This window comes from Marmota monax, unplaced genomic scaffold (genome assembly GCF_021218885.2).
Source record: "Marmota monax isolate L192 unplaced genomic scaffold, Marmota_monax_Labrador192_F-V1.1 WCK01_AAM20220418_F8-fsc00012, whole genome shotgun sequence".
Lineage (NCBI taxonomy): Eukaryota > Metazoa > Chordata > Mammalia > Rodentia > Sciuridae > Marmota > Marmota monax.
Genome location: NW_026695227.1, coordinates 3,505,825 through 3,525,205, shown reverse-complemented (window position 1 = coordinate 3,525,205; position 19,381 = coordinate 3,505,825). Strand labels below are relative to the sequence as shown.

At 39.3% G+C, this 19,381-nt stretch overlaps 1 protein-coding gene across 2 annotated transcripts; it reads left to right on the top strand.

The window, feature by feature from the left end:
* The first annotated feature begins 30 nt into the window (after nt 1-30).
* Nucleotides 31-17,879, top strand: Erp27 (endoplasmic reticulum protein 27). 2 transcript variants are annotated; one of them, XM_046435937.2, is made up of 7 exons: nt 31-892; nt 1,234-1,334; nt 3,103-3,240; nt 11,470-11,586; nt 15,092-15,217; nt 16,584-16,781; nt 17,202-17,879. In XM_046435937.2, exons 1-7 carry the CDS (start codon nt 799-801, stop codon nt 17,247-17,249), a joined length of 822 nt encoding a protein of 273 aa, XP_046291893.1. In that variant the 5' UTR covers nt 31-798; the 3' UTR covers nt 17,250-17,879. The 2 variants fall into 2 exon arrangements, with proteins under 2 accessions (XP_046291893.1, XP_046291894.1); XM_046435938.2 differs by lacking the exon at nt 1,234-1,334.
* Nucleotides 17,880-19,381: the final 1,502 nt, after the last annotated feature.

The following is a 19,381-nucleotide window of genomic DNA, read 5'->3' as shown; positions in this document are numbered from 1 at the left end:
TCCACAGTTCTGGGAGTATTTACATCCTTGGGAATGCATTACTATAGTACATTGGGGTAATGAGCGTTCAGAATACAGATGGTGAAAACTCTGAATTTGATTTCTTTCATAATATTTACTTATGGGAGTTTCTCCTAAGCTTGAGACCTATATATCACAAGGCCTGTGGAAATTTTATCTTGGATTTCCCATAGGCACTTGTGGGCCAAACCAAACATAGTTTCTCTCATGCTTAGGACTTTTCAGTAGGTTCCCGTCACCTACAAAATGAAGCCAATACTCGGATGCTTTGCTTATCATAGAAAGAACTATTGCAAGCATATCCCAGCATGCCTTTCTGCCCACAATTATTTTTCCCTTCTTCCTGAAATTCTCAATGACTAGTCATTCTCTTGTGTTGCTGGTAAAATCTTATTTATCCAGGGTACTTTATGGATTTTTCTATTTTTTAGTCACTTTCTATTTTATATTTAAATGATCTCTTTATGTGTCCATCTCTCCCATGAACAACCTAAGCTGGGAAGGCTTGGGTGGGTCCATAGTTATCTTTGTGTTCTTAGTGCTTAGGTCAATACCTGGCATAGAGTACATAACTTTTTTATTCAAATGAACCTGTCAGACTCTGATTGGTTATATTCTGAGGCCCTGTCACTAAACATGGTCATTTATCTCAGAAGTTGAAGGTTCCCCTAGAGCCAGCTGCAAAGTTCCCAGAGCACAGCGAGTTAAACATAGAGTGGGCTGCCCTGAATTGGCATCCCTAAATACAGAGTCCAGGGTTGGAGCAGGAGAAGAACAATGAAAGCCAGCTGCTCCAGGTACCTGTTACTCTTATTTCTCCTCACATGTGAACTGGCCCCAGAAGTTGCTGGAGAAGTTGAAGAGTCCTCAGGTAAAATGGAAAGCACTTGCATGACCATAAGGGAAAAATTTTAGAAGGGAGGGGAGTGTGATAGTTCTCTGGGTACTTTCCTTCTAAACCTGGAAAATTTTCCAAAAATATGCTGGATAAAGATGATAAAGATGTGCGTTGCCTTGCAAAGAGAAGTTTAACAGAATCCTTCAGAGAGTGACCATAAGGGGAGGCCACTTCCATATGTTAGATTTTTTTTAAAAGCCTTGGAATGGTAACAGCTTTCCAAGAAATTCCAATCTCCTTGGCCTTATATAAGTTGCACTTATAGAGCTGCTTCTTTACCTCACAATCCAGACATCTTTTACTTCTCTCTCTAGATGGTCCTGGTACTGCCCAGGGACCTATGTGGCTCACAGATGTCCCAGCTGCCGAGGAATTCATCTCTGCTGCTGAGGTGGCCATCATAGGCTTCTTCCAGGTTTGTCCATATATTGAACTTGCTGTGTCCCCATGAGCCAGGCAACTTTTTCCTCCAGGGAGCCATGGTGGTGGCCTCTTGTCCAGATGACAATGCCTTAGAAGTAGTGGGGCTCAGAGTCGGCTTATCAATTCAGACTTTTTAATTTTACAGTATTCCCAGTCTCCACATTAGGTCTCTCTCATACTTTCTTCAAGAGTTCTGAGTCTGTTGGTTGGATCTCCTTGTCCCCAGATACTTGGAAACTAAGTTAGATCTGCAGGAAGAAAACCTGAAGCAAACCGTGCTCTTGTTCTAAATGCCCTTGTCTATTCTCTCATATAAACAGGCAGAAGCAAGCATAAACTTTTTATAATACAGACAAGACTTTATATATGTGTGCCAAAGCTCCAAAGTGTTAGCTACCTCTGTCTAAAATCTTTCCCTAGGTAGACCCTCATTCTTCCTTGTCTCTGCCTTCTCTGAAATATTGAAAAATGATGACTTTGATATATTGAAGGTATTAACCTCCATCTTCCAGATTGGCTGCTTGACTAACCAAAGCAGCCATAAATGAGAAGGCATCTTTCCAGCATTCTCCTTTATCTCTGGTGGTGGCATCTGGCAATTCCCACAGCTGATCCCGCCCCTACTCTCCTCACTACAGACCTTCTTGCCTATTTCCACTGGTTGATCCCAACTCAGGGTTACCCTGTCAGTGGTGTACACAGCCGGAAGCAGCTGTGAGGAGATGCATTGTGGAAGGAAGATAAGGAGCAGTTTCCAAGTAGTGAGAGAGATATAGACAAAAACAGCCATCCTCAGAAAGATAGGAAAGGGCAAGCGTGAACTGGAAGAGTATGCAATGACTTAAACAGCCACCAGAGGCCATCATTGGATCCTTGAGCAATTCCATCTGAAAGAGCAGATCACAAAAGAGGAAAAAGCCTGGGTGAACAAATGTTCAAAGCCTCTACCAAACTGTACTTGGCCTTTCAGAAAAGCAAGCTACCAACTCCCTGTACTTGAACCCAAATGCTGTTAGCCATCCTCTTTCTCCTTGCATATCACCTTCAGCCAAGGGAGATGCAGGGTAGAACACACACCTGTTCATCACCTGGAGGTGCTATGGGCAAACATTGTGTGGCAGCAGGGAAATGATGCCCATTTCAACACTCAGAAGTGACCTCCCTGCTCCCTGACCTCTGGGTTGCAGAGCTGGACATGTGAAAAGTATCTTCATGCACAAAGCTCAGGAAAGCACACAGCTTCATGCTCAGGAAAGAGGTTTGAAAAGAGGGAGCTATTGTCCCATATCCTACACAAACCATTCTTAATGAAATTTCTAACTTTCCATTCTCTTTTTTTTTTTCTTTGTACTCATTCTTTTTTGGCCCCTTTGATAGCACCTATTTCTTATTTTTGCATTTCCTCTTTCCTCCACAAATAGTCCCCAAAACATTTGTCCCCTCAAGTAATCAATGTCAGTATAGCCCAATTCCACAGGCCTCTAATTTTGAAGCCTCTTGATTACTAATAAACTTCAGCTCTATGATAAGGCCAGACAAAAATCCCAGGCTTAGCCACAGTTTTAGTAGTAACCTATTAATTGCCATATCCTGGAAAACTCAAAATGCCACTGAAAATTTAGCCTATGTTCTAGAGGATAATTTTTTTCACTAGACACTAAATTTTTTCACTCTGGTTTGAGTGAGCACATTACTTCTCTATTCTTTTTCTCTCTCCTTCCAAAATAATCCCTATGCATTATTTTTCCTCTTGTTTTTAGGATCTAGAAATACCAGTAGTGTCTGTATTCTATAGCATGGTGCAAAAATTCCAAGATGTGTCATTTGGAATCAGCAATAACTCTGAGGTCCTGGCGCACTACAACATCACCAGGAACTCCATTTCCCTCTTTCGTCTGGTAAGTTGCGTGGACAACCTGAGACTCCTCCCAAGTTTTGTTCAGGTTGTGGACTCATAAACTTGTGGGACTGGAAAGAACTCTATGTCTTTAACACTAATGCTGGTGCCAAATTCAGGGACATTGTTGACAAGGATGGTGACTCAACCAAGAGTTGCCAAACAGGTGCTGTGATGAAGTGGAAAGAAGACTCATGTGAGAATCGGGAAACAGGACGCTGAAGAGCTGCCTGGTGGCTCACCGGCCACCAGATGCTGGGCAACTCACTTAGCACTTTTTAGCTTCAATTCATTTCATCTATAAATTAAAAGGAGAAAGATCTTTGCTTTCATAGATCTGAAAGTATAGATTATAAGCAATAATCAAGTATCCAATGTAAATAGTGTGACTATAAAGTGTTACACGCTTCAAGGGACAAAAACTGTGAATTCTGGGAAAAAAACATATGAAGAAGAGCACTGGACTGGGATGTCAAGGAGAGCTAAAAACCCATATGGCCAAGGGGGAAATAATCGAATTCAATTATAAATCAATGACCAGGCCAATTTGACTGGATTCCAGGGTACACGTTAGGCAGAAAGTAATACAAAATAGAGAAGACTGTTTAAACACATACTGTGGAGAAATTAGAACACCATTTAATTTGGTTATACTAAATTTGGTTGGCACCTTAAAGCCCCAAAACGTTTAGATCATAGGAGTAACATGAATAGGAATGTGTTTTAGCAATATTGTTATAGAAATGATGGGTGGGGTAAATTAGTAGGCATAAAAAGAGAGAGATTTTGGTAGGTATTAAGGGTCTGGAGAGAGGTCAAAATTAAAGAAAAGCAGATTGATGACTAGATAATTAGATTAAGTAAATGATCAGCAAATAAAAGACATCAAAATTATGGAAAGAGGGTAAAGTTTAAAGCCAGGGTTTCCAGGAATAGTGAGAGCATATGCAGAAATAGGGATTATTACTGCTTTAGTTGGTTGTTGACTTTTAATACCTGGTGAAATGTCAAAGTAAAGATGTCAAGAGTGTGCTGAAAATGAGAACAAGAGCCCAGGATAGAGCTTTCAAGATTTCTGGACCAAATGCCCTTCTCTCCCTGTGGCTGCCATCTTTTCTTTCTCATGGTCACTTCTCATTCAAACTTCCTTTAAGAGTATATTATACTCAGTGTCTCAGACTTCCTTTCAGCTGGGCACTGTTATGTAGTATATGCCCCATGGCTCCATGAAAGCTATATTCACCCAGGTCAGCACAGCCTCTGTGTGGCCAAGCAAAAATGCCTTTTCAGTCTTATTTTGCTCAACATTTCTGCCACATAGATAGTGTTGGTTGATATTGTCTTCAGTGTTCTCTCCTTTCTTGACTTCTAGGAGCCCATTTCTCTTAATTTTCCTGAGCCCTCTCTTCCTCTACCTATACTACTTCTTGACCCAATGCTCTTCTCAGTCTAGGTTATGGAATCTGTGCTCAGTGAAGGCAAGAGATGGTCTGTTCATTTCTGAATCCACAGAGCCTAAAATAGTGTCTGCCATGTGGCAGCACTGGGAGCAGGTGCTCGTGAGATATTTGTAGAGAATGAGCGTATGAGTGAATCAATTAATGAATGTCTATGTTCTCCTTAAGCAAACTAATTCATATTTGACCATGATGTGTTTGCGGAGGATTTGGGATATTTTACCTACGACATGGACTTCTCTCATGATTCAAATGCTCGTTGGAGATAACCATTTTATACCATCCTAAGCACTATACTCTTGACATGCTCAAAATTGAATTTATTGTCTGCACCTGCTAAATCATTTTCCCCCATCTAATACAATATTTTATTGAATGATTATGTCATTCACTCTCTCTCTTTTGCCAATTGCACCTCCTATCTTGAATCTATATTACTCCACTCTTCCTACTTCGTTCCCATTTAGGCTCCAAGCATCATTTTCATTGTGATTGTAATTGCTTCTTAACTGATCACCTTTTACTGCTTCATATCCATTTTCAAGACTGGTACCACTATGGCATATTTAAGATGGAAATTTGACCAAGGCATTCCTCTCTTAAAACTTCTTCAACATTTCCCACTGTTTGCAAGATATTCAATGTTACCTATGGTCTCTTGTGCTTTTCTAGTCCCTTTTCTAGCAGTTTTCCACCCTGGCATTTATTTTCTCAGTCCCCAACTATACACATGATGATTATCCAGTCCCCTCTGCCCAGAATGTTTCTAGCTCAAGGACTCCCTTTCCCAGGGCCTCACCCCGCTGACTCCTCCTCATACTTCAGGTTAATCAGTTCAGGCATCTTGTCCTTCAGAGAGCCTCTCTGGAATCCCCAAATCAGCCTAAGCATTCCTCTATATACCCATATCTCTATTTCCATTTACACTCTATGTCTCATCTTTGTATTCCACGTCCACAGGTCCATAACACCTAAAAGGTACCAAGAAGCATTTGAGAAACCAAACTCACCTCCCAAAGTATGTCTGAGGCTACAAGAACACCTTTGAGCCACCCTTTCCCACTTGCACGATAGTTGATAGTCTATATTTTCACTATGGAGAAACAGAACGAAACACAGCCTTTTTGTGAAAAGCGTTGTTAAGGCAGACATGGACGGTGAGGCAGATGTCTTTCCCATTGCCATCGAACCATTGAGAGTCATCCTTCAATGCAAAAGTCCTCATCAGCTTCAGTTCCACAGGCTCACCTTCCCCAGTTTTTTGTTTGTAGATCTTAAGAAGGCCTGAATTAAGGGCCTTCATAAGATACACCCACTGGGAAGAAAAACACAGGTGTTTCTTCCAACTGCTCTCCAGGCTTCACACTCTTTAACAGGGACATGAGCTCTGTTTACAGCTTAGTCTTTGTAAAACCCCTTGATGACTTCTCTCAGAGGTTTTCACTCCTCCCTAGCATCTGTTTTTTGTTTACCACTAGTGATGGACCTACTCTAAATGAACTCCTGAGACCTCTGTGGACCCAATTATTTATGTGCCATACCAAAAACCAACACAGTGGTTCCTGCGCACTTCACTGGCCAGGCTGGGAGAGGCTTGACTTATGTGGTGCCAGCTTTTAGATAAACACTTCTTTCTCAGTTTATTCTTTCAAAAGTTTAGTACACATTTTAAAAGGATTATTGTTCAGGAATTTAGAATAACTTTTTTTAAAGGGGTGGTGATGGCACCACCCCTTAAAATTTTAGGATTTGGGAAATATAAACCTATCACAAATTTTCTGGTACTTTTATTCATCTTAGATCCACAGTTTGTTATGTTTTAGTTGTTTGCTAGTTTTGTGTGTGTGTGTGTGTGTGTATCTAATCTATGATTGGTTCTGTTACAATTCTCACAAGCATTTGAGGAAGATTGTTATCCCTACATTTACAGTAAGAAAAATAGAGCTCTGAAATCAATTCAATTATCTGAAGTTTCAAAACTAGAAAGTAACAGATGTCTGATTCCAAACCCAGCACTGTTGATCTCAAATCATACCATTTCTATTATGCTATCAAGGCTTTCTAAAAGCACTTAACCCTAAAGAAAACCCTCATTTTCACACTAGATTCTGTCTACTATAATGTCCCTTGTTCTATAACACATACCTTTCTTTTTAAATACTTTCTCCTAAACCATTCTCCTATTCCTGTGTCACTAATCAATCAAAAGCCAGGATTATATCTCAAGATTTAATCTAGGTTTTATATATTTTGGTAAATAAATTTCAAAATTTAGACTTAAAGCATTTACGATTAGAAGAACATATTTAAAGATAAGCTGAAATCATGATTAAGTGAAAAACTAATGATATTATGGATGATTAAGATATAGGAGAAATAAAAGGCCAGAATAAGCTGTATTTATGGAACATATCATTCTCCAAAAAGGGCTGACTTAGATGAATGTTTTAGTTTCAGTAAAATTCAGGGAACAATATTGAGCCATATATATGACAGGGCTGTTGGGGGCCACAGTCTGCCTTTTGTGTGACAACAGAGAGACCTCTACATTCTCCCAAAGGATTCTGTTTCCTGAACACAGATGAAATCCCTGGGGTGAATGAATCTGTCCTAAAATGGAACTTTGGATATTATTTGAATGCTTCCCCTGCTTTGGGTCTTCTCAGTCACTTCTATTTTTAAAAATATAATTAGCCTAACTTTGACCCATTAGGATAGTAAAAGAAGCACAGTAAGTCATTCTCTATTCCTTTTGCAGTTATTTATTGGGTGCCTATTATAAGAAATGTAACTTACCAGGCAAAGAGAATCAGAAGGAACCAGTGCATAAAAATAAACTGATAAGAAATGCATGAAGCAATATATGTCAAGTTATTAAAACATTTTTTTCTAAAATATGCACTAGCAGTAAGATGAGCAGCTTAGGGAAACAAACCCAGGGCATGAGGGCAACTGTTTAACAAATGATTTTTTCACTGCCACCCAAGGTATTTAATACCTTGGTATTTAACTGAGTGTAAACTAAGATGATTTTTAATACATTTTCTGAAAAGCTGTGTTGTCAGAGAAATCCAAAGGAATTCAAACAAATGTTACTGAAACAGTAAAAAACAGGAAAGGAACAATTGATGATATAATATGTAAAACAAAACAAAAACATCTCCTTCAGATAATCCAGGGGGATGCTTAGGTAGAAACCGTCCCATTTTACTGCTCTGCTTTTATTTTGTATCCCTTTTCTTGTGAAGAAAAAAATAATAGGATATCTTAAGTAAAATTCTTTCCAAACACTGGAGAAGTATATTTTTTTAAAATGTTCTTGGTTCCAGGGTCAGATTTTCTTTCCAGTGCATTATGCAAATTATTATCTTCACAGAAGGCAGATTTTCTGCTCAAATGTTGTTTCCAGTAACCCTACACATAAATGTTCCAGAGTTTATTAGTTTAAAAAACAATGCAGTAATTGGACACGATTTGTTAAAAGAGGTACAACAAACCCAAGAGACTGCGGGAGGGTGGCTTTTATTAAACCTCCTTCTCTTCTTAGGGAATGTTATCATCAGTTCACCTCCTCTGCTTCCCAGTACTGCATTCCTTAGGTCCAGAAACACCTGGAGTAACCAGGGCTTCCTGTTCTCCCTGTTCTGGGAAATGAGAAGTACTGCCTGGAAAAGGGAGTGGGAGGAGACTCCTGGCCCACCCCACAGCTAGGTCAGCTGGGGCTCAGGCGCCAGGCCTAAGATTTCCTAGAAAAATAATCAGGAAGCATTTAGACATATTTGATATTAAAAGGGCCCTGATTGTTTTTGTAATAATGATGATTTTGGTGGTTGCAATAGCAAAGTCTTAAGTATGAAGGAGACAGGCCAGCTGGCAACCCGGCTTCAGCAGCTTAAAGATCCAGAAGAGCCTCAATTGTCCTGTGTTTTCTGCATGTTCATTTTATTTCTTCACTCATTCTTAATAATTCAGGGTAGGGATGGGGGTAGAAATTTGGGTAAGGTCTCCACCTCAGACTTTTTCTCTTGCTTTTTTCTTTCTTTCCCAAGTAATCTACTTAGAACTTTGTGAATTTTAAAACAGTTATGTATACAGAGACTTCACATTTTAAAATATTCTGTGGTTTGGGTGACTTTTTTCAAAATCTTTTTCAGAAATAAGAACATTTTCTGTAGTATTTATTTCATAAACTTAAATTGCACAAAGGTCTTAAAATAAAGAGCACTTAATTGGTGTTCTAAGTGAATGGCAGCAATCTGAGCCTGCATGCCAAACGTATAGCAGGTGCTCAATGAATAATTCTAGAACAAATGGGTTATAAGAGAATGACTACATTATATCCAGGACTAATAAAATTAGCCCTATAGGTAATTTTAACCTGAGCATTGAGCTTCTCAGAAGTTTATATTGCCTTTAATTAGCCCAATAGAGAATCATCTTAAATAAAAGAAATGAAAAATAGAAAATAAGGGTCATCACCAGTATGACAATAAGGATCAATCTTGGATTCTTACTATGTAGGGACTTAAATTTCCCTTTCCCTGAATTCTCTCCTACATAAACTAAAGTGAGATTTGTCTCTGATTTTGTTGGGTAGACTGAGAAAAAGTATCATAGGGATAAAAGGGTGATTTTCAACTAAGGCAAGATCGGATTGGGTAGAGATCATATAAAATAACAGATGAAGGGGAAAGGGGTAAAGAGGTGCCCAGGGATCTCCAAAGCAACCCAAGCTATTTTAGGAGAGGCACAAAATTGTTCAGGGGCTGACACTGGTGATTTTATCTATAGGTATAGTTGCTATGGGCAATGGAAGCATTATCTTATGTTGTTATGGGCAGAAGTAGACTGAGGGAAGATAATGAAAATTCTGGAAACAAGAACTAGAATTATGAAGTTCTATCTTTTAATGTACCTGTGTTGGTCAGCTTTCTGTCACTGCAACAAAATGCCTAAGATAGTCAACTTAATAAGGGTAAAGGTTTATGATTGCAGATGTTTCAGTTCATGATCAATTAACCTGCTGTTTTGGGGCCTGTGGCAAGGCAGCACATCATAGCAGGGAGCATGTGATGTAGCAGAGACGGTGGCTGCAAGCAGAGAGAAGCAGAAAGGGGCCAGGGGAAAATATTCTATTCAAGGCCATGCCCCCAGTGACCTAGCTTTCTTATACTAGGCCTCAACTTCTAAAGGTTCAACCACCTCCCGATAGCACCACAGGCTGACAATCAAGCTCTCGATATAGGGACCTTCGGGGACATTCCAAATCCAAACTATGGCACTGAGGATAGACGAACACTAAAATACAAAGCTGAGAAAATGGACCAGGTAGCTAGATAATTTTTTACAACTAGGTTATCATAAAAGAAGGGAAAATGTCTAGACCAAGGTCTAGAAGATGGAAACTAAGAACATTGGGTACAGCTTTTCATCTTGGGGGCTTTTTATAGTTCTAGGGGAAAAAAAACAGTCTAAAGGATGAGACATTTATCAACATTTTTGAGAGATTCTCAAAGGGACAACAGAATAAATGTTGGTGTGGAAGCCCCACAGGGGAAATTGGAAGTAAATCTAGTAAAACATCCTTAGTATCTCCTTTGGATCCCCAAAACTGTACCTAATTTCAGGATAAATCATAAGCACATCAGCCCTCACATGGACTTCAGTAGAGTACCGACACAAATCATCCCTATCCTTGAAACTGGACTATGGTGATCATGAAAAATGCACACAAACACTTATACACATACAACTGTATACACATGAAATGTGTATGATCCACCCTTAGCCATGCCCTAGTATAATATTCAAATCTCAAAAGAAAAGAAAATCTTAAACTAGAGAAAAAAGACTACCCTCAAAGTAATCTCGACAGGACAGAAATAGGTCACAGCTGATTTTTCACTAGAAATAATATAACACAAAATACTGAGCATTACATTGTTTCAAACACAAAGAGAAATAACTGTCAACTTGGAATTCTACCACCAGCAAAAAAAGACTTCAAAAACAAACTTGAAATAAATCATATGTTAAACAACCAAACTGAGAGAATTTGTCCCCCAAGAGTTAATTGATACTAAAGAAAATACTAAAAGGTTTTTCTCTAGGCAGAGGGGTGGAAACATTCCATGTAGAAGCTCAAAAACGCAAGAATGAATGATGAAACACTAAAATGTAAATATGTGCATAAATTTAAGTGTAAACTACATAATAATAATGATGATGTCTTGTGAGATTTATAATTCAAACACAAAACAAGCATCTCTAAGTCCAACCGTGGGGTCAGGAAAGGAAGTCAGAAGATAAACCATATTATGAGAATGTTCTAAAGTCAAGATAAGGATGGAATAGCCAATTAATATTAGATTCTAATATGTAAAAATTCATGTTGTATAATGCATGCCAGTAATCCCTAAAGGAATAATTAAAACTTGTGTGGCTTCTAAACCAAAAAAAAAAAAAAAAATGTGGGGGGATAATATAAATTCAGTCAATTCAAAACTGAGCCAGAAATGAAGAAAAGTAGAATTTGGAACAGGCAGAACCAATGGAAAATTCATAATTAAATATATCAGTAATTGCATTACAAAAAAATAATCTTTAAAAAACAAACATGTCGCTCAAGGGCAGAAAACCCTCCTGACTCACTTTTCTGTCTGTCTTTGAAGCTTTACTGGAGGCTTGTTTCATAGTGGTCTAAGAGTATTTAGCAATTATTGGGGAAAAAAAGATATAATGGTGACAACCGGATCCTTCTTTGTGCTTCCCAGGTGGATAATGAACAGTTGAAGTTAGAGGGTGAAGAGGTTGAAAACATGGAAGCTGCCAAATTAAGCCTTTTCATTGAGACCAACAGCCTGCGCTTGGTGACAGAATACAACCCTATGGTAAACGACGTCCCTGGGGCCAGCCCCCTAAACTCTCGTGTCAGGGAGGGCACTTGTCTTCATTGCAGAGACCCTTTCCTCCCAGAGCTCTGCTTTTTTAACCAGGAATGTGAAGTAACCATCCTTAATTGAAAGCCTAGTATGTTGTTTATATTAACATTCATACTGTGACCTCGCAGGACTGATGGACTTTTATCTATTTAACAAAGAGAAACAGAGACAGAAAAGTCGAATGTTTTATCACACAACTAATAAGAAAGAGAGCCAAAATGCAAAGTTAAGGTGACTGATTCAAAAACCTTCTGAGTTTTGCTGCCACCATACCCCGATCAACGCTGTAGATCACATTTCTTGAGTTAGATTCCAATTCATACAGAAAGTCGATTTTTTTTCCCCCTAAAGCACTGGTGACCCATATTTTTATAAAATAAAATAAAAGTAAGTTAGTAGACAAATGCACTTTAAAAAATAAGGCCGATTAGTTGGGCATGGTGTTGCACACTTGTAATCCCACCTGCTCAGTAGGCTGAGGCAGGGAGGATCTCAAGTTTGAGGCTAGCCCAGGTAGGTTGGCCAAACCAAGTCTCAAAAAAGAAAAATAAATAAACCCACTGATCACATATTCGCATGCCAGAACAACATAAAATTTTCAAACATCTATTCCTATTTTCTGTGGGTACCTCTTTATGGACACTAACATTTCCTGGTCTGGCACCACATGCTAACTGCATTTTGACTAGCATTGTCTAAATCTTCAGGGGCCTCATCATCCAGGTTTGTTCTCCTCTGATGTCACATGCTGCAAGCAATATGAGGAAAAGTGTCAACCGACCCTCCAGATCATCCTCTGGCCTTCTCACACTCTACAGCTTATCCAATTATCTTACATGTCCTGCCTTTCATTTTCTAGTGACCTACATCAACTTAGAAGTGCTAGGTGTACTCTAGAAACAACACCTAATGCACAAGTTATGTTTTTTCAGAACTTATAAAGCCCTTTCATACTCATTTTCTCATTTAATCCTCCCTTAATTCTTATTTAATCATTTAATTGATTGTTTAAGGTGAAAGGGAGGAAATTATTACGCTCATTTTGTATAGGAGAACATTCAAGACCCAAGTGACATTACCAAATGTCACACAATGAGTAAATTAAAAAGACATAATTTAAGGCAGAACATTAGCTCATCTTGTCTATTTCCATTTTATAATACAGGAAGTGGGAGTTCAGAGAAGCTAAGTAACCTCCTAGAGCCATTAGCTTAGTAACTTGAACTTCAGAGACAGCCTCTGCACTTACCCTGTTTTTCGTGCTGGGTCTGTTTGAGTGCATTCTGTGGTTTTTCTACTGCTCCACACAGGAGGAAACACCCCTTTTCCTGTTGACTAAAATCACATCCACTTCTCACACCATCTTTAGAGAGTGTTGACTCCATTTCCACTTTGGCCAAGATTCCAAACACACACACACACACACACACACACACACACACACACACACACCACAGTGTCAGCAGCAATAATGAAGAACACATTCTTAGCCTGGGTCATTCTGATTGTGTGTCTATTCAGCTAAAAGGGGTGCACAGAGGCCCAGAAAAGTGATCTTTCACTTCCAAGGTAAATGGCTCCAGCCTACTGGAATCCTGCCCAGCCAGGGCAGGGCAAGGATTGGCCTGCCTGAGCTCTCAGCCTGGTCCAGCTCTCACCTTGCATAGTAATAATGTATCTTTTTAAAGTTCCCTATTACTGGAGGCTAATCATCTCAAGAAGAAATCAGGAAAGAATTTCTTTACAGAAACAAGTTCAATTTTTATTGTGACTTTTTTCTCAAAAAAAAAAATCTTTTTCTCATTTGGAAAGCTACCCATTCTTCTACAGCTATTTCTCTTCTACTGATAATGCAGAAGTTTGCACCAGTAACCAAGGGCAGAAAATCACAGCCATGCCTTTGGCCTGCCATGCACTTTTAATAACATGTGGATGGCTTCAAGGTGAAAAACCAGGCTGTGCCACTAATCACAGATTCCACTAATCACTTCTGTTGTCCAATCCCTTCTGCTAAGACAGGATTGACTCCACTTTTTTTCTTGACTCTTTCCAAAAATTATCCTCCATCTCTGCTTTAGGAAGTTGGATACACATGCATTTAAAACAAGAGTCAATTATTGATCATCCGTTCTCCCAAATGTAAAATCTTGTGTCAGCAGCAATAATGAAGAACACATTTTCTTTCTAAAATGCCAAGGAGAAGTATTTAGGATAAAAACTCCATAGGCCTTCCTTGTCCACCTATTGGCCCCCTGAGGCCAATCTCTTATCATGCACATGTTGATTTTTATAGCAGTGATTTCTGTATTTAGGAGAGGTAGAAAGCAATGGGGTTTGTTTAAAATAGATCTGCAACACAGGTTTGGGAAAGTGAAATGAATGGTGTCAATAGCACAGTTTCACCCTTCCTCTCCCCTTCTTATCCAGCTAGTGGCTATCCCAGTCCCCAATGTCATTGACAACTTCATGCCGAATGGCCGATCAGCAAATAAGGTCAATGCTTCCCGTTTCCTGCAGAGCTCACCTTCATGTTGACCTGAGGTGGACTGGATCCACCACACTTGGGGTTAAATTGATTTGCATGGGGTTTTTCCAGGTGATCCTGATCCAGCCAGTTTGGACTCTAGCACCAGACTGCCTAATGTGAATCCCAAGCCATCATTTATGTAAATTTTACAACTATTTAATCTATCTCTGCCTCAGTCTTCTCACTTGAAAAACCAGGATCTTAGGGATTCAATTAGTTATTATAAGAATAAAAGCTGAAGACAGTTCCTTGCACATAATAAATATTCAATAAGTATGCTCAAATAATTTGTAGTCAAGAATCATATTTTAAGTGTTCCTTTTGCAACATGAAAAGGAGTTGAAAAAAAGCGACTGATATGTTTCATGGCATATTTGTTGTCTAGTTCATGTAACAGGTTACCCTAAAATTTTAGCTTGAGACAGTGAATGTTGATTATCTCATGCTAATTCTGTAGGTCAACCATCTGGGAGTGTCTTGGCTAGGTGCTTCTGCTCTAGCATCTCTGGTGAGTTTGCAGCCAATGACCAGGTCTGCAGTCATTGGAAGGCTTGAGTAGAGCTGGAAGAATTTCTTTCAAGAGGGCTCACTCATGTGGCTGGCAAGTTGGTCCCCACTGTTGCCATGTGAATCTGTCCATAGGGCTGCTTCAGAGTGAGGGATATTGGGAAGAACACGGCAGAATTCATGATGACTTTTATGACCTCAAAGTCACACTCCATCATTTCTACAATATCCTCTTGGTTTCTCCATCCAACCTATGCAGTGTGGGAAAGAGGGATCTACACTGATGCATGGAAAAAAAAAACAACAGATAGGGAGATTTTGAGAACTCTCTTGGAGGCCAATTGCATTTGCGTTACCATTCACTGGATTGACACTAATGTCTCCCCCCTTTCTCTCTTTCTACTATAATATACTTGCCAGACTGGGTTTGGCCTATTTAACACCATGATTGAGATTCATCTTCTCCTGGTGATAAGCAAAGCATCTCCAGAGTATGCCGAGAATATGAACAGATACCGGAAGGCAGCTACGCTCTTCCAGGGAAAGGTAAGTTGGGAATGGGACATGACATTTGAATAAATAGCACCAGAAGAAAGATGGGGCTAGGAAGGAGAGATAAGTAAGGAAAGCCAGTATGTTTCAGAAATCAAGAAAGAGTGGGACATAAAAAATAGCATCATTTGAAATCAAACATGTTATGTTTGGTAACATTAAAGGCTTATATAATCATGTTTTCCCACAGTGGTTAAGGATAGTTTTCTGCATTGATAGGTGGAGATAAAATAGAGACATAAAGATACAGAAAATAAAATCACCTACTAGTCACCATTTGTTAACCCCCCCACCATACTCTCGTCGAGTTTGGGACAGACCTTAGAGTTTACCCCGCATATACACCCGTCAAGCCCTGGTACCAATTAGATAGCCAAGAAGTATTTTATCTTCCCCTTTCCTCCTTCATGAGGTTCTGCTTGATATCGCCCAAACAATAAAACTTAACTACTTCAAGGCTGTTCAGCTAGAGACCTTTCTAATCATGACAACCAGCCGATAATAAAGTAATAAATTAGTTATTTTAAGAATAAAAGCTGAAGACTGGAAGCATTCAGTGCAACTGAATGGAGATGATCTTCAACTGCATTATAAAGATTTCTACTTTGGATACAAGGTTTGACCAAACAATATACAGTAGCCCCCTTTTCCATAGTTTCACTACAGTCAATCATGATCGGAAAATATTGAATGGACATTTCCAGAAATAAACAATAAGTTTGAAATAACTTTCACTATAACATATTGTTAGAATTGTTCTAATTAGCTATTACATTGCTTATAATTAGCTATTATATCATAAGTATATATGTATAGAAAGAAATATAGTATCTAAATTTCAGTACTATCCGAGGTTTCAGGCATCCACAAGGGATTTTGGAATGTGATTGCAAAATAGTTAATATTTATTAAGCACTTACTATCTGTCAAATGCTATACTAAAAATATTAAATGCATCACCTCATTTACTCTCCACACTGCCCCCAACAAAAGCTATTCTGCCAACAAAAAAAACTGAGTCCCAGAGAGGCTGTGTCATAAGCCAAAAGCCACACAACTAAATATACCAGAGGTAAAATTTAAAATTTGTTCTTTGCTCTTAACCTGCAGGCTACACTTCCTCCCTTATAAAATCAATAAAATCTCTTCCAATTTTATGTGCTCAAAATTAAATAAATCTGACCAAAGGAATAAAATACTAAAGCAATACAAAATAATGAACGATTTATTTTAACTCAATTGAGATTTAACTTACGTGACACCATAAGTTTAATCAGTGTAAACGACAACAATTACAAAGAATCTGTTTATCCCCAGGACCTCTGATAGAGCTTTTTCTTTCAAACTTCTTCAACTGCAGATTCTCTTTGTCCTGGTGGACAGTGGTATGAAGGAAAATGAAAAGGTGATATCATTTTTCAAACTAAAGAAGTCTCAGCTGCCAGCTTTGGCAATTTACCGAACGCTTGACGATCAGTGGGATACACTGCCTATAACTGAAGTTACAGTAGAGCATGTGAAAAGTTTTTGTGATGGATTTCTAGAAGGGAAACTGTTGGTAAGTGTGAGGGTACAGGTAAAGCAATTTTCATTTTCTCCTTCTGTCCCTTTTATTGCTTGTTGAATAAGATTTCTGGGCTCTACTGGATCTGATCAACAGCGAATGAATTTGAGGGTGTGTGCTGGTCAGAATCAGGATGCTCATGGGAATAGTTATGGGAATAGAACTAGTTATGGGAATAGAACTAACAAAGTATTTTTGGAAAAGTATTGCATATTCAAAGGAGCTGAATTTGGAATTTTGCCATTTTGCTTAAGGTATCAATGGGAAATGAATCAAAATCCATATAAAAGAGCTCATAAGATAAAAATTGAAAATGATTTAGCACTTCCTAAAGTAATCAAAATGGCCTAGTTTTCTAAGCCTAAAGCAAGAATTAACTCCAAATCTAAATTTCAGTGTTATGATGTTTTACAGAGAGAAAATCGTACATCAGAAGAAAAGACTCCAAAAGTGGAACTCTGACTTCTCCTTGGTATTTCCACTTATTACCACATACTTACATTATGCTGAACAAAAACAACACATGAGAGATACCAAACAACACATTCACCAGGACTTTCAACCACACATGTACAGAGAGAGAGAGAGAGAGAGGATTTATTCCATTTTGTTCCTTAAAAATCTCATTGACTTTTCTTCTTTCTTTTAAATTCCCTGTACTCTTTGGCTCCCTATCTAATTTGCTATTGAACATTCATACTGTGTAGGCCCACCTATGGTGGACAGCTTTAGAAATCCTATGACACTTGTATGAAGGAGAGCCATTCCTAGAGAGAAATTGTTCCAATGTATCATTAGTACTGAGCTTGCCTACTTCACATGATCCACACAACAAAGTTCCTGCTGTTTAGAGGTTGTCTAAGGATTGAAACTCGACCTTCCTTCATAAGCGCCCGTCTCTCTCTGACTCAGGGCCAAGAACAAAAGGATGGTTTTTAAGCACTCTTCTGTGTTTTTGTCAGATGTTAAATGATGTCCCCAAGTTTCTGAATTTAGCATAAACAGACCATGTGAAAACTCTATGCTTGTTTAGCATCCCCAATTCCCCATGTAAATCAACAATCCATATAATAAATAAAGGCAATGATGTTATAGGAGAAGACTGGCATCTCTTTGCAGGCCGAACCTCTTGTAAACACCCAGCTGCCCAGCTGAGCCGTGTGTCCCTCACCCTTCAGTGCTCACAGTTTAGCAGCAGGCCATAAGCCAGATGCGTGTTACTGTTCACTCTGTGTGTGGGATGGGTGGTGGGTAGAGACCATCCTGGTAAGAACTGGTACAAATGTGGCAGAGGAGCTAGGAAGTCAATTAGGGAGAGAAGGGGGGCACTTGGCGCTGGGCAGGCTGGGGCTCACTGCAGGTGAGGGGTACAGTCCAGCTCCTGGAGCAGAGGGAGAGTTTGGCTGAGTGTCTCTGGCCCACAGGTCATTACTGTCAACACACAGATGCTCCACTGTTCCCAGAAGGCCCTTGGCTCTGCAGAAAAGTGCCTAAGTGCTGAAGAACTGAAAAACCACATATGTACACCTACAGCCCCGTCCAAGTGAGGAACCCAGGAGTGAAAGGCTTGGTTGTTCCTTTCTGTGGGGAAAACTCCGAAGCCCCTGGGTGGGGAGTCAGCAGCTGGCCGTGGCCTGTGAGTGCAGCCGAGGATGGCATGCCTCAGCAACATGAGAGCCAAGGGCTCTGAGGGGTCATCTGTCCATCCCAGGGCTGCATGAAATCGCCCCAACAGCCTCTTGCTGGAAGCTGAAAAACAGTCCTAGGATAGGCGAATCCCAGAAGGTTGCCTTCATCCTGTGAGCCAGAGTCTTGACATATACAGTCAGAAATTCTTCCTGATAGCCCAGCCGAGGTCCTCCGCCAGGCAAGCTGTTTCTTCTTACCATCTCCATGGAAATTCCTAATGGCTGCCCAGTCCTATCCCCAAAAGACACTTTCAATGACTTGCTGCTTGCTCCTAAGCCCTCTAATCCAGCCTCCTTTTGTCTGGTACTCATAAGCCAATTGTTTTATCATTTTTTTAACATTTCCAAGTTATTTGATTCAATAAATTGTTTTTCTCTCTCTTTCTTTCCAACTTTTCCTCTTTCTTGCTTAAATTTCTCAGACCCCAAACTTCAGTAGGACCCATGAATTATATTTTGCTTGATAGTCAGTTACGTTTTCAATTATTTTGCTAGAAAGGCCCCCATGCCTATGGTCAACCCTGGCCATATAGATTTTTAACATCTCTACAGTATATTTTGCTACTTGATGGCATTCAACAGCAATTTTATTATATATTATTTTATTACATATGTGTATTTGCATGTTTAAAGTATTTAATTGACTTATTCCTTCTCAGCTTGTAGTTGTCCAAAACTGCCAGTTATTTTCTCCTATCTCCATTACCAGTACAGTTGTTTGGAGAAGAACTGGGGACTTGTGCCCAGTGAATGGAACTTCTTTAAATATAAGGGATTTCTATAGGTTCTCCTCCATTCACTAAGGATCTGACATAGTGTTATAAACTTCTACAATTTCTAGCCCTGTCTCTGGGCAACTTCTTCCAGAGACTATATTAATTCACCCCAGGGTATATTGTTCTTGGA

Bases quoted from the DNA above. Each gene is read 5' to 3' on its own strand.
- Erp27 (XM_046435937.2), top strand. From the start codon at position 799: ATGAAAGCCAGCTGCTCCAGGTACCTGTTACTCTTATTTCTCCTCACA. The intron at 893-1,233 runs GTAAAATGGAAA...TTCTCTCTCTAG, and splicing joins AGAAGTTGAAGAGTCCTCAG to ATGGTCCTGGTACTGCCCAG. The intron at 11,587-15,091 runs GTAAACGACGTC...TATACTTGCCAG, and splicing joins TGACAGAATACAACCCTATG to ACTGGGTTTGGCCTATTTAA.